Here is a 15,979-nt window from a genome sequence, read left to right on the forward strand (position 1 = left end):
AGGGCAAATTTTGAGGACTGTATCCCTAATAAAAACGACATAATAGTTTTTACTTTATGTTTTATTTTGTTTCACATAATAGTTTTACACTCTATTATGTAGGGCCACAATTTTCAGACTTTTTCATCTCATGGCACTCATAAACTAGTTACTAAAATTTTGCAGCACATCTAAAGTATATATTTTTTGCCAACCTGACCAAAAAAAAAAAGTGTAATTTTGATTCATTCACACCAGATGGCTATTGTTATGTTGGCTGTTGTCATTTTTTTATTTGACAATGTCACGCAGGGGTCCCCAAACTACAGCCCACTGGCTGCATGCGGCCCCCTGAGGCCATTTATCCAGCCCCCGCTGCACTTCCGGAAGAGGCATCTCTTTCATTGGTGGTCAGTGAGAGGAGCATAGTTCCCATTGAAATGGTCAGTTTGTTGATTTAAATTTACTTGTTCTTTATTTTAAATATTGTATTTGTTCCCGTTTTGTTTTTTTACTTTAAAATAAGATATATGCAGTGTGCATAGGGATTTGTTCATAGTTTTTTTATAGTCCGGCCCTCCAACAGTCTGAGGGATAGTGAACTGGTCCCCTGTGTAAAAAGTTTGGGGACCCCTGATCTAAGGGAAAAGAGGTCAGTCCCCCTGACTAAATAATCAGGTATTTTATGTTTTAAAACTTCTTGCTAGTTCTCTACCTTGGGATTTGATTTCATTTGTTGCTTCCTCTGCCACACTGTTGCTGGTATCTAATGCAGAACTGTCTGGTGATCCCTGTGGATTCTGAAAAGAAACACCAATTTCAAAATGAGTTGCTTTCCTTCCAAGTTGCATCAACTCTCCCAATTAAAGAATGTAGATTAATGCCTTGCAGAAGTTACCAAAAAAATTCTTATGTACAATACATTCACAAGATAGAATTTATTGGCTCAATGTGTCATTACGTCTTTCTATTGCTAATAAAGTAATATGCTAAGACTATTATGCTAGATGTATATTAATCTTTGAATTATTCAAAACTTTCTAGAAACATAAGTTGAGGCCACAGTATAGTAAAATCAGACTTTTGAAAATGTTACTTTCTTTTACTATTAGAATCAACTTCCATATTTGTGATGGAAATCTTAATTGAATTTATCTTAATTGAAGAAATTAAAGGTTAGTTTAATGAATAAAAACAGTGGCAATATAGCTTTTTGTATTCATGACAATGTATTTTTAAAAGAATAATAATAGAATATTTGAAAGACTCACATTATTCAACTTAACAGTGAATCTATAGAACTATCTTCAGTTGCCTCCTCTTTTCTGTAAAATGCTTTCTCATGTAAGTCTTGTATTTATTCAAACACAAAATTACTTAGATGATTAACATGAAATTATATTTTCAGAATGATAGTGAAATTACCCTAAAAACTGATGCTTATTATATTTAGGGTAAGAGTACTGATTTTAGAAAGTATATTTATTTATATATAACTCAATATCTCTTCACAAATAATTTATCTATGGAATCTGTCTGCAACTGATTCAAATGAGTCTGCTTAATGTTTCCATTTGCCGTTTTGTTTATCTGTTTGAATGCTCACATCATTTTCCCCTTCTTTCAAAAGAAAATTAATTTGTCTAGCATTAACATCTGATTTTTCATGAAAAATCTACCTCAATAGGCTCATTCACTTCAGTTGCTTCCGGTTTTCTTTCTTTGTCTTCTTTTTCATTTTCCTAAATGGAAACAGGTTTAGTAAGTAAAGTATCCCAAAGGAACTGGAGGTAAACTAACATCTTTTAAAAATAATTTATTGATTGATTTTAGGGGGAGAAGAAAGGAGAGAGCAAGAAGGAGACAGAAACATCAATCTGTTTCTGTATGTGCCTTGACTGGGGATTGAACCAGCAACCTCTGTGCTTTGGGACGATGCTCCAACCAACCAAGCTATCTGGTCAGGGCAAAACTAACATCTTATACTCTAATATAGCAAGCCTTTTGTGTTAAAAATGTTCACATAATGAGTAAACATCATACCAAATAAAATCACACCAAGTAGTTGTATTAACAAAATCAAACAATAACAGGCTCATTCATATATAAGAAGCAGGCCACTGCTTCTTATCTGACCCCTTTTCACAGCATTTTTGTAAAAACCTGATGCAGAATACTTCAACTAAAAAGAGAAATCATTAAATGATAGAATATGATATTTCATCTCAGTTCTTCCAAGAAAGTTGAATCTCAAATCCTCTCCTGGTTAAATAGTTAGGAACCTATTTAGGCCAAGTACCTGAGCAGATTTGGGTTCCTCTTGAGATGCTGAATCACTCATCTGGACCACTAAAAAATATCACCAAATGGTAAGGGAAGTATTACTAGACCATTGTAAATAATAAAACAAGGGAAAGAAAATATTAATAAGCAACAGAAAGTACTCTGAAAGATGAAAATCTCCCCCAACCCCCATCACATCCCACCATTCTATTGAATAGTAACAAATTCTCAACTGCTAGAAATTTTAAACTGTACTACTGTTATTACTGTTATTACTGTTATTACTGACCAAAACTAGATTAATACTAGGCTAGTGCTCAGGGAGACAGAAAAACTCACCCCAGTAATCATCACCTTGATAAGAAGGAAGGAAAGAAAGAAAGAAAGAAAGAAAGAAAGAAAGAAAGAAAGAAAGAAAGAAAGAAAGAAAGAAAGAAAGAAAAAAGAAAGAAAAGATAATGCAATTGAATTTTTTAAAACATTGTTATCATCCTCATTATTTTTTGAAATAACAAGGTGAGGTGAAGTGAAACTTTGATGGTTACCTAATTCATATGAGAAAGACTGACAGACAGAATAATAATCTCACTATCAAGCTTTTAAAAAAAAATAAAACAAAAAAACCAACTGAGCTACCCGGCCAGGGCCATTTTATTATTTTTGGTGCCAAAACCTAGGATTATTCTTCTTACTTTCATTGTTATTTATTTTTTAAATCATTTTTTGTTTTTCAATTACAGTTGACATACAATATTATATTATGTAACACTTCTGACTGGTAATATTAGTTTCAGATATACACTCCAGTGATAACCTACTAAGTGATCATCCCAATAAATCTCATACTTATCTGACACCATACATAGTTATTAGAATATTACTGACTATATTCCCTATGCTGTATTTGATGTCCCCATGACTATTCTGTAACAATCCATCTGTACTTCTTTATCCCATCACCTATTTCACCCATCTCCTCAACCCCCTTTCCATCTGGCAATCATCCAAATGTTTTCTGTATCTATGAGTCTGTTTTTGTTCTATTTGTTCATTTATTTTGTTTTTTAGATTCAATTGTTCATAGCTATATATTTATTGCCATTTTATTGTTCATATTTTTTATCTTTTTTTTTTTTTTTCTCATAAAGAAGACCTCTTAACATCTCATGTAATACTGGTTTGGTGGTGATGAACTCCTGTAGCTTTTTCTTGTCCTGGAAGCTCTTCATATGTCTTTTGGTTCTAAACAATACTTTTCTGGGTAGAGTAATTTTGATTGAGGTTGCTTTTCATCACTTTGAACATTTCTTGCCACTCCCTTCTGGCCTGCAAAGTTTCTATTGAGAAATCAGCTGACAGTCTTATGGGAGCTCCCTTGTAAGTAACTGCTTTTCCCTTGCTGCTTTTAAGATTGTCTTTAAACTTTGGCATTTTAATTATGATGTGTCTTGGTGTGGGACCTTTCGGGTTCACCTTGTTTGGGATTCTCTGTGCTTTCTGGACTTTTATGTCTTGCCTTCACCAGGTTAGTGAAGTTCTCTGTTATTTTTTGAAATAGGTTTTCAGTTTCCTCTACTCTCTCTCCTCTTTTCAGCATCCCGATAATGTGAATGCTGGTACACTTTGGGACAGTGCTCTAATGAACGAAGTTATCTGGCCAGAGCTGGATTCCTTTTCTTTTTTTGCTATGCTGATTAGGTGTTTTTTGCTTCCTTATATTCCAAATTGCTGATTTGATTCTTGGCTTCACGTACTCTACTGTTGATTCCCTGTAAATCATTTTTTCATTTCAGTTAGTGTAGCCTTCATTTCTGACTGGTTCTTTTTTATAGTTCCTATGTCCTTTTTCATGCTGTTAAAGTTCTATGTCCCTTGAGCATCTTTACAGCCACTGTTTTGAACTCTGTATCTGGAAGTTTGTTTTCTTTCATTTCATTTTGTTCTTTTTCTGGAGATTTCTCCTTTCTTTAATTTGGGGCCTATTTCTTTGTCTCTGCATTTTGGATGCTTCCCTATGGTTGTTTCTATATATTCGATAGAGCTGCTACATCTAATGGACTTGGTAGAGTGGCCTTGTGCAGTAGGTGTCCTGTAGGGCCCAGTGGCTCAGCTTCCATCACCTGAGCTGGGTGCTCCATATGCTCCTCTGTGTGGGCTGAGTGCACTGTCCTGTTGTAGTTGAGCCTTGATTGCTGTTGGTATCACTGAGAGAGGTTTGCACCCCCCTCCAGGCTGATAAACTTTGAGGACTGGCTGCTACTACAGCAGAGGAACTGCTGTGCAGGAGTCGACCCTACGAAGCAGGACTTGCTTCAGTGCTCATCAAATTCACCTCTTGAGTGTGTCGCTTGTGTGGGTGGTAGGGTTGTAATCTGGTGTGGTCTAAAAGCTATCCACCAGATGCACTGGCCCTGAGGTCTTCCAGGAGGTGCAAGGTCAGCCACTGCTTCTGCCCTTTCAGGGGCTACCCAGCATGAACTATAGAGCAATCTGTAGATGGCTGCTACTTGAGCTGGGTTTAGAGGTGCCCAGCAGAGGCCAAGCTGAAAAACCAGGCCAGCTGCCACTAATGCCAGGTCTGAAGCCACTTAGCAAGATATATGGGGTATGCAGAGGCCAGATGCTGTTTGTTGGAGAGACTTTAGGAAAGTCCCAAAAAGCATTTTTTTTTGGAAGGGGTGTTCTGAGAGGAATGTGATTTATCTGGTTTATTTATTCATATTAAGAAATTAAAATGGATTTAAAAAAGGATAATCACCAGGTCCCAACTTCATTGCAAATGACTATAGATTCCATCACAGATTATCAAAATCACTTCTGTGCCAAAACTAATTTAAAAGTTTATGTATACTTAGGATAGATGTAAAAAGTAAAATTTATACTCATGGCCACTGCTTCTAGGGCAGTTACAATAAGGGACTCTTTAATCTGAAATGGTATGTTTATAATGTGCTAGAGTATTCACCTTTTAGTCAACATAAAACATGTTCTAGTTGAGGAAATCAAAAGTACTATCTTTGGAGACAACAGATTCCAACACTTAAAAATAGCTGCCTCAAAGCCTTTTTTAAGCAATTCATAAATAAATAATATGAACTAGATTTCTTTGATGGGTTCCAATTGTACATTCTCACAGACTACTTTAAAAAATTATTGATTGGTTGATTTTAGAGAGAGAGAGGACAGGAGAGAGAAAGAGAAACATTGATTTGTTGTTCCACTTAGTTATGCATTCATTGGTAGATTCTTGTACGTTCCCCGACTGGGGTCAACCCACAACCTTGCTGCATCAGGATGATGCTTTTACCAACTAAAGTACCCAGACAGGGCTCACAGACTGCTTTCTTTGTTATGGTGTCCAGCTTTGAAATTCCTAAGAAGCAACCATTCCTTTTCTTTAAAAATCTGTTTTGTGGAGAAGACAAGATGGCGCTGGAGTAGGCGGACGTAACAACATCCACCCCCCAGAACCAAAGTGGATTACAAACTAATTTTAAGAACTATCATCTGGAAAAACCAACTTTGGACTAAACTAAGAGGACTCTTCAACCAAGGAACACTGAAGAAGCCACACCGAGACTGGCAGAGGAGAACAGAAGCTCCATCTCCACACATGCTACAGATGGCTTTTCCAGTCTACCTGAATCATTACCAGCTAGAAGCAGCGGTCATTGGGACTTGGACGTGAGCTGCAAAGTATAGAATTGTGACAACAATTCCAGTGCCACGCGAACTTTTCCTGGATGTGGACTTGTCCTGGATTCCTGCTCCTTGTGACAGCTCCTAACAGACTGAACTGGGATTGGGTTGCATTTTTCAGGGATTTGGCATGGTGTTAGGGCCAACTTGGACTTGGTGAACATGTTAAGGACACTACTCTTTTATGGATTCTTGCTGTATTGGCCAAGAGTTTGCTTAAAGGCTTTAATCACTGTAAAAAAAATTTTTATTTTTAAAAATAGAAGACTGGATAAAGAAGATGTGGCACATATACACCATGGTATACTATTCAGCCATAAGAAATGATGACATTGGATCACTTACAACAAAATGGTGGGATCTTGATAACATTATACGAAGTGAAATAAGTAAATCAGAAAAAAACAAGAATTGCAGGATTCCATACATTGGTGGACATAAAAACGAGACTAAGAGACATGGACAAGAGTGTGGTGGTTATGGGGGGGGGGGCAGGGGGAGGGAAGGAGGGAGAGGGGGAGGGGGGGAGGGGCACAAAGAAAACTAGATAGAAGGTGACGGAGGACAATCTGACTTTGGGCAATGGGTATGCAACAGAATTGAATGACAAGATAAGCTTTGAATATATGTACCCTGATTTATTGATGTCACCCCATTAAAATAAAAATTTATTTTAAAAAAATCTGTTTTGTTTGGAGGCATCCAATAAGCTCAACTCAATAAACCTTTATTGAGTGCCTTCTGTATGCAGGTTAAAAATATGAATAAGACCTGCCCTTGAAGAGTTCCCAGTTTAATGGGGGGGAAGAAACAAACAGGTGCAATTCAATCTGCAAAGTGTAAAAGTAGAGATACATACAAAATATTAAGGAACACAGAGGAATAAATAATATATTTTCCCAAAGAGATCAGGAAAGTTTTCATAGAAAAATAGATCTTCAAGCTGGATTCAAGGGACTAGTAAGACCCTTTTGTGTAAAGGAGTGGGGAAGATTATGAGGCCAAAGGAACGATACGCAAGAGGATATGAAAGTTCAAAAAGTGTTTGAAGCATTCATGTAGCAGAGCATAGTTATATAAAAGAAAGAGGCAGAAAAATAGGCTAAAAAGTGTCAACCAATGGTCATTGGCACCAGTTCAATACCAGTAGGAAGCCCTAATTTGGGATGCAGTGCTGGAGGAAACTTTTATTCAGTGCAAAGCAGCTCAATTGTGATGCACAACAGCTGTGAAAACAGTATAGCTGAAAAACAGCTCAATAGTGTTATAGCTCAATTATGAAGCATCACTTCGGTTGCGAAACAGCCTGGCTGTGAAGAGGCCCTGAGGCAAGGCGGCCCTGGGGAGAGGCCACTCTTTGGCTAAGCAGCTCTGCTCTGCTCTGCTCCAGTCAGCCCCACCTCCCGGGTCCACTTTGCTCTGCCCCTGCACCAGTCTGCTCCACTCTGCTGGGCTCTGGTGAGAGACTCTTCCATGTTTCAGCTCAGGGAGAGATGCAGTCTTCAGTCTTTGGTGGAAAGGGAAAGGGTTCCCAGAGACAGAGGGAGGCTGACTTATGTAGACAGAAGGTCACTGGTTGATCCTTCTGCATGTAAATGAGGACTCTAATCTTCAAAGTTTGATTGGTCTAAAAAGCACTGTCCTGACTGATCAGAATGGAGCTGCTCTGATTTGTAGGTGAATATGTGGATGGGGATATAGCTGTGTAGCACCAATTGAACAGGAAAGCCTCAGTCCTATTGGTTGAAACAAGATTCCAGGAAATCCTCTATAAGGGCTGGCTCAGATGGCAGAAACACAGTATAGGAAGGCAGTTCAGTACAGGAGGTAAGCACCTAAATGGCAGGCTTCTCCATGAAGTGCTGTTTGCATGAGGTGCCTCTGTTTAGAAATGGCTACTACGCTGTGTGTGTGTGTATGTGTGTGTGTGTGTGTGTGTGTGTGTGTGTGTGTGTGTGTGTGTGTGTGTTAAGCACAGTTAAGCCACCAGAAGCCCTTGTTAGTAGGTACCTTCTTTCTCAGGATCCACAAAAGGTATCTTTTCAATCTATAGAGAGTTATTCATGCTAAATCAATAAATTTGGACTATATTTTAGCTGTGCTTTTAAAGTATAGTACAGATGTGATCAAATCAGTGTTTTAAAAAAGTTAACTCCATTAGCAAATACTGGAATGTGAAGGACTGGGGGGGGGGGGATAAATAAAGGTAAAATTTGCACCTTAAATGTTGCACCGGAGGTGAATGCCTCATTGCCCTTTGCTACACCCTAGTCCAGGCTCTGCCAGACAGTGTCAGTACCCTAACCATAATCCCTTCAGCTTCATTTTTACAGTACATGCAGGTGGTTTCTGATTGCAAGCATGTGGAATTCTGTCAGAGGGCTTCCTATCAGTCCAATTGTGTGGGACAGCCAGAGGAGCTTGGAAGTTAATATCTGATAGAAGAAGCCCTCAGCTACCAATGAATAGCAAGTTGTATATAATCCTACAGGTGAAGTATTTCTGAGGTATGTTCTATATACTGTCTCCCAGAGTTCACCAATGGGATTGAGCCTGCCAAATAATGCATCTGATACCTGCCCAATAACACAGGCTTCCTTCTCTTCCTGTATTACTCCCCTACTCTCTTCCCATTATTTTCTGGAACCACCTCCCAAATGAGCGTGCACTTGACAGTTTGGATCAGAGTCTGTTCTGAGGGAACCCAAAGAAAAACTACAATGATCAAGATTGGGGCAAAATTCAATCTAAAAAGTGAAAGGGGGGTTAGTTAAGACTTACTGAGCATTTTTTGTTTGTTTGTTTGTTTTTATATTTAGAAGGCTAAATTGATGGTGATGCCATTTAGTGAAATGAGAAAAGGAAAGGATAACAGGTTTGAGGAATGATACAAGTTTGAGTTTAGAGGTGTTACATTTAAGACACCTGCTTGATAGAAGTTTCCAGTAAGAATCTGAATGCTGCTGAAATATATTATGATGCATTTGTAGGAAGTTATGCAGAATCAAGTCCACTGGAAAATGGAATCATTGTCCAGTCTGAACAGCACTAATTTGCATTTGAAATATTCAAAGTGTATAGCATTCTGCATATTTCACATTTCCACCCATGAGATTCTAGAGTCGTTCCACTTAGTTTGTTGGCTGTGAACTAGCTTTTGTGAATCTAGTTAAGGACCCTCCACACACACTCCCAAAAGATTTGTATATTGGTGAATTGCAGCATTTGGCATCTTGGTTGACAAGATTGTCAGTCATATATGAAAGAGTAGCCAATTATCCTTAAGGAGGGGGTTTCCCGGTATCAAGATGAAATCATACAGTATTCTGGTTATTCAGACTAATAAAAGACATGTCATTTACTTAAATTTCTTATGAGTCTTGATCCCCTGAGTAGTGACAGAAAGATATCTTTGTAGGAGAATGCTAGTGGAGCTCACCCAATAAAAAAGCTAGGAGACGAAAAAATGGCTGAAGGTAAACCCTTGTTGATGTAACTTAATAGTGATGCTGAGAAAGAAGAGCCAGTGAAAGATATTGATAACTGCTGAAAACAGCAGAAGATTTCTGCAGCTGTATACCTGCACACCACTGGCCTTATTAGTAGCTTCTACTGCTATGCATACTCTTGCAACAAGCCCTGACAGCCCCCACGAGTGTATTCCAATAGCCAATGCCCCCACAGCTGCTTTGTGGGTCCGGATTTTACCTTGATTCCTGTCACTGCCCCACATGGCTCTGCTCACCTGCAATTAACCCCACAGTTGTATACCCAACTGTGCCTGTGGGTATACCCAAGGCACAATTCCCTGCCCAATTCCCATCACTAGCTTCCACTGCCCAGCATGTGCCTGTGGCTAGTCTCTATAGCCACACAAGTACACAGTGACAGGGCCACTGCATCTACTTGTGCACCTGAAGTTGGCTCCTGCCCTTGCTGCTGGCTCTGGCCATCACTATTGCACATATGTCTGCAGCTGGCCCCTGTGCAGCCAGTCCCCACAAATGGCCCTTCAGCTAAGTATGTGTACACTACTGGTTCCATCCACCACCACCACCACCTAGTGTAGTCCCTAGACCAGGAATGGCCAACATACGGCCTGCGGGCCGAATCCGACCCGCATAATGAGTTTATGCGGCCCGTGATTAAATTTTTAATATTCTTCACTACTTTAAAATCTCAGCTACTCAGAAGCGGAAGCGTCTTTGATTATTGGAAATCGAGATATTTAAGAAGATAGTGATACACGGAAAAGAATTCCACATGTGACTAATCTAGGGTTAACTTCCAATAATTGGTTGAATGGATTTGTGATGCTTATTAAAAAAAAATCCATTATAAAGATTTACAACTTTTGTACTCGTCTGTATTCGATATGAACTGTTTGATGTTTAGCAGCAATGTGAAACCCACGTTCTTTTAGATGGAGTTTGCCAGTGCGCACCCAAGGTCAAACAATTTGTTATTTTTGTGGTCAAGTGTGCTGAATCAAGTGACATTGTAGCATAGACAATAGCTGCAGTTGATAACTGAAAAGGTGTCCAGGCTGTTTGTAAAATAAAATAATTGTTTTATTTGTGATATAACCCCTTCAAGCTCATTCTATTAATTAAATATTGTTTTGATTGATTGCGATACAGTTTGGATATTTATATGGTACGTAATTATATTTTTATTAAAATAATATTGTATATTAAAATTTTTTCCACTCACTTACATTTATTCATAAACAAATTACATAATAAAATTTTGTTTACTTAAACAAATTGTTTTTGTATTTAACATTTTTAAATTTTAATATTTCGTCCGGCCCGTGAAAAAAGTTTTCTTTCTAATCTGGCCCAGGGGCAAAAACTGTTGGCCACACCCGCCCTAGACACTGGACTGAAGGTATAATTAAAGCCCCCAACAGCCCTGCAGTCACTGTGAACTGCTCACAGCTCCTACCAATGATCATACAGTTGTTGATATCATGGACCCCAGCTTTCCTCAGGTGATTGGACACTATACCCCCCAATTCAGAGGCATTATATGCCCTCACACTTGGCTCCTGCACCAAAATCGTCACAGCATGTTCCAGCATGCCCATGCCCACAGTTGAAGGTCTTTCCTTATCAAAGTCACTTCATAATATCTGGTAGGACTGATTGCTTCTTCAAATGCACAAACACCTACAAAGTCTACAGGGATCACAAAGACTCAGGAAAACCTGATATGACAGAGGAACAGAGTACACTTCCAGTAATGGACCCCAAAGAAGTGATATTCACAAAATGCCTGACAAAGAATTAAAAATCATTGTTCTCAAATGCTCAGAGAAATACAAGAAAACAAAGATAAATAATTTAATGAAATAAGGAAAACAACACAAGAATGAAATAATAAATTTCACAAAGAGATACAAAACATAAAAAAGAACCAAACAAATTTTTGAGCTGAAAAATACAATGACTGAAATGAATTCAATAGCAAGTTTCAACAACAGACTAGACTGAGCAGAAGAATCAGCGATCTCAAACACAGATCATTTTAATTATTCACTCAGAGGAAAACAAATTATTTTTAAAATGAAGAGGAATAAAGAAAGCCTTTGGACTTAGAAAACACCATTAAGAGAAGCAAACTATATACATTATGACAATCTAAGAAGATAGAGAAAGGGGCAGGAAACTTCTTTTTAAAAATAATGTCTGAGGGTCCTGGCTGGTTAGCTCAGTGGTAGAGCGTCAGCCTGGCGTGTAGAAGTCCTGGGTTTGATTCCCAGCCAGGGCACACAGGAGAAGCGCCCATCTGCTTCTCTACCCCTCCCCCTCTCCTTCCTCTCTATCTCTCTCTTCCCCTCCCACACACAGCCAAGGCTCCATTGGAGCAAGGTTGGCCCCAGCACTGAAAATGGCTCCATGGCCTCTGCCTCAGGTGCTAGAATGTCTCCAGTTGTAACAGAGCAACGCCCCCTAGTGGGCATGCCAGGTGAATCCCGGTCGGTGCATGTGGGAGTCTATTTGTCTGCTTCCCTGTTTCTCACTGCAGAAAAATTCCAAGATAATAATAATAATAATAATAATAATGTCTGAGAATTTCCTAAATCTGAAGAGAGGTTTGGATATCCAAGTTCATTGGTCTGCAAACAAATTCAACCCAAAGAGATCTTCTGCAATTTGCATTATAATTAAACAGTCAAAAATCAAAGACAAAGAAAGAATCTTAAAAACAGTAATAGAAAAGAAGGTTGTCCCTTACAAAGGAAGACCATAAAACTGTCAGCATATTTCTCAGCAGAAGCCGGTAGAGAGTGGGATGTTACAAAATGCTCAAAGAAAAAACTTCCAACCAAAGTTATTCTCAGAAATAAAGAGAGATAAAGTCCCAGACAACAAAAAGCTGGGGGATTTTATTACCAGTAGAACTGCCTTATAAGAAATGCTGAAAGTTCTTCAAACTAAAGTGAAAGGACCCTAAATAGTAACATAATAACATATAAAAATATAAAACACACTGCTAAATATAAATATATAGTCAAATTCAGAATACTCCAATACTATAATATGGTGGTATGTTTATCACTTAACTCTGGTACAAAGGTTAAAGGACACAAGTATTAAAAATAACAATAGCCACTATAATTTGCTAATGGATATACAATATAAAAAGATGTAAATTGTGGCATCAACATAAAATGTAGAGGGAGCTAGTAAAAGGATAGAGTTTTTGTATGTGACTGAAATTATCAGCTTAAGTTATTGTATCTATGAGATATTTCATGCAATCCTCATGTTAACCACAAAGTGAAAATCTACAGTAGATGCACCAAAGATAAAGAGAAGGGAATCAAAGTACACCACTATGGAAAATCACCAATTCACAAAGGCAGGCAAAAAGAGAGGGAGAAAGGAACTATAAAACAACCAGAAAACAATTAAAAAATGACATTAGTAAGTCCTTGCTTATCTATCAATAATTACTCTAAATGAATTAAATTTTCCATCAAAATGCATAGAGTTGCTGGATGGGTTAAAAAAATAAGACCCAACTTATATGCTAACTACAAGAGACTTACATCACATTAAGGATACATATAGGCAAGAGTGAAGGGATGTAAAAATATATTCCATGCACGTGGAAACCAAAAGAGAGAATAGGTAGCTATACTTATATTAGACAAAATAGACTATAAACCAAAAACTGTAACAAGAGATAAAGACATTATATGATTAATGATAAAGGGCTCTATTCATCAAGAATTATGGACTTCAAATTATAAATTGAATTCACAATCTAGCCAAGTTACTTATGAAAATTTGGAATGGGGACATTTTGTTGAACTAGAAGACTAATAATCTCAAACTCCTAAGTCACTTTGAGATTCTTGCCAATGAAAGCAGTTTGTCCTCCTGTATTTTTGGAGACTAGCCTTCCTTAATTAAAAAACCTTGTAACAGCCTGACCAGGTGGTGGTGCAGTGGATAGAGCATCGCACTGGGACCTGGAGGATCCAGGTTTGAAATCCCGAGGTCGCTGGCTTGAGCGTGGCATCAGACACGATCCCATGGTCGCTGGCTTGAAGCCCAAGGTCGCTGGCTTGAGCAAGGGTTCACTCACTCTGCCCCCCCCCGTGTGCCGTCAAGGCACATATGAGAAAGCAATCAATGAACAACCAAGGAGACTAAGGAGCAGCAATGAAGAATTGATACTTCTCATCTCTCTCTCCCTTGTCTGTCTATCCCTATTTGTCCCTCTCTCTGTCTGTCTCTGTCACAAAAAAACAAAACACCTTGTAATAATAATCTCATCTGGGACTATAGCCCTGCAGGAGGATGCCCATTTTCTTCAAGACTCACCACAAACACATCCTAATCTTGCTTCTAGTAAAATCGTAACTAAAATCAGATCTTAAAATGCTCCAGCAGGGCAAATACAAAGTCTGACCAGGAGGAAATAACTTTTATAGCAAAAGATTTTCACTGTTTGCTTATATGGTGGCAGAAACCCAGGGAATATGTGCCACAGACCAGCGCAGCTTGTAATTCTGGGTCTTGAGTGAGAACTGTGTGGAATTAAGAAAACAGACTCATTAATAAAAAAGGATGGGATTGGGAGGCCTCTTCAATGCTGATGGTGATATCCCAGTGCCCCATAGCCCCAGTTTGCTTTATTATATAGCCAAATGCAAATAAGGAAGTCTTTGATACAAAGTTACACATCTGAGGCAAAAACAGGAACTCTCCCAAGGCATAAACAGGAATCCCCCCACCATGCATAAGTGAAATCAACCAACAGCTGAACAAACAAAGAGTGAGAGGAAGAGCATGTAAATTGCTTCCAGCAACTTAAGCAAGCAAGTGAAGTGGGTGCAAATACTCAGCATCATAGCCAATATGGAGGTGGAGGGGGGAGAACTTAGCCTTTTGCTAAGCCTTGAATTTACAAAGGCTTTTTGCCACTTGCAGTCTACAACAAATATATGTGAGAGTATATTATAAGGCAGTTAAAGCAAGGAGCACAGAACAGTACTGGGTTGATTAGAATTTCTTGATATGAGCACACTTATCAGAAATTAAGGATTTAATGTGTTAGCAACTATAGCTGAGAGTGACACTAACCATTTGGTAAGTTCACTGAAACATGGACTCCACAGTTTAATTAAGCTGAAACACCAGAACTTCCCTGGCATAATATAAGACAATCCAAAGTCTTCAGGAGATAGGAATGTTGGAGTAGATTTATCACATATGACCTGCACATATACTACCCCAAGTACCTCTTCCTATAGAACTCTGGGGACATTACTAAGGTGTGTGTGTGTGTGTGTGTGTGTGTGTGTGTGTGTGTGTGAGAGAGAGAGAGAGAGAGAGAGAGAGAGAAAGAAAGAGAGAGAGAGAGAGGAAGGGAGAGAGATGAAAAGCATCAACTCATTCTTGTGCACCTTAGTTGTTCATTGCTTGCTTTCTCATATGTCCCTTGACTGAGGGCTCCAGCTGAGCCAGTGAACCCTTGCTCAAGCCAGCAAACTTGGGCTTTAAGCCAGCAACCATGGGGTCATGTCTATGATCCCACACTCAAACTGGTGATCCTGTGCTCAAGCTGGCTGAGCCAGAGACCTTAGGATTTATAACCTGGGTCCTCAGTATCCCAGGCCAACACTCTAGCCACTGTGCCACTGCTTGGTCAGGTGGCACTTTCTTTAAGTGTGAGGAGGGGAGATAGTAAGACAGACTCCCACATGCACCCTGACTGGAATCCACCTGACAACCCCCATCTGGTTTGAGGCGGACGCTCAAACCAATTGATCCACTGGATGCTAGAAGAGCAGACAGAGAGAAGGGGAGTAGGAAGAGAAGCCGATGGTCATTTCTCATATGTGCCCTGACCAGGGACCAAACCTGTGGGACATCTGCATGCTGGGCTGACTCTCTCTCCACTGAGCCAACCAGACAGGGCACTAAGGCATTTAAAAATATATTAGAGAGTGGGGGTACCTTGAAAAGCACCCTTGGAAAGCTCTATGGTGGCTTTCTTCAGTAGGCTAGTAGTGATGGGATGATTCATTTCAAAGTAGCAGAGGCTAATGTCAATGTTTAACCACTAAAAGACAAGGTGGGCACATTTACCATAAAAAGTTTAGATATAGTGGTAACCAGATATTTTGACCCTTAGTAATTTTTGTGGCTAAATGATTACGGTGGTCCTAAGAATAAAACAGATGGCCAGCCTACTAAAATGTTGATCATCTACACATAATATTTAAAATCCATATATAGTGGCCAAAAATGTTACTACCAGCACGAAGAATTCTGACTTCCTACCCAGTTTCCAAACCTAAGCCCCTCAATTGAAAGGAAGGCTAGATGATACTTTTAAGGGAGAATTCTGCAACAGTGCCATTGATATATACTAAAAATCTTCCTTTAAGTCTTCTCCACAGGGATGTCTGGCCATATCCTAAAATGACTGTGTGCTAGGAAAAAAGAAATATCCAGGTTTTTCAGGGATTTCTAAACATTGGCAAAAATTGATGTTA

The 15,979-nt window shown here is 38.9% G+C and overlaps 1 protein-coding gene across 1 annotated transcript in view; it reads right to left on the reverse strand.

The window, feature by feature from the left end:
- EFCAB5 (EF-hand calcium binding domain 5) overlaps window positions 1-15,979 on the reverse strand; it is a 130,413-nt gene that overhangs the window by 106,152 nt on the left and 8,282 nt on the right. Inside the window, exons 2-4 of the mRNA XM_066364377.1 lie at window positions 2,279-2,328; window positions 1,659-1,721; window positions 695-779 (exon numbers count right to left, since the gene is read on the reverse strand). Coding sequence (XP_066220474.1) covers window positions 695-779; window positions 1,659-1,721; window positions 2,279-2,320 — 190 coding nt within the window. The 5' untranslated portion in view covers window positions 2,321-2,328. The remainder of the gene's footprint in view (window positions 1-694; window positions 780-1,658; window positions 1,722-2,278; window positions 2,329-15,979) is intronic.

Source organism: Saccopteryx leptura, chromosome 2, assembly GCF_036850995.1.
Source record: "Saccopteryx leptura isolate mSacLep1 chromosome 2, mSacLep1_pri_phased_curated, whole genome shotgun sequence".
NCBI classification, from domain to species: Eukaryota; Metazoa; Chordata; class Mammalia; order Chiroptera; family Emballonuridae; genus Saccopteryx; species Saccopteryx leptura.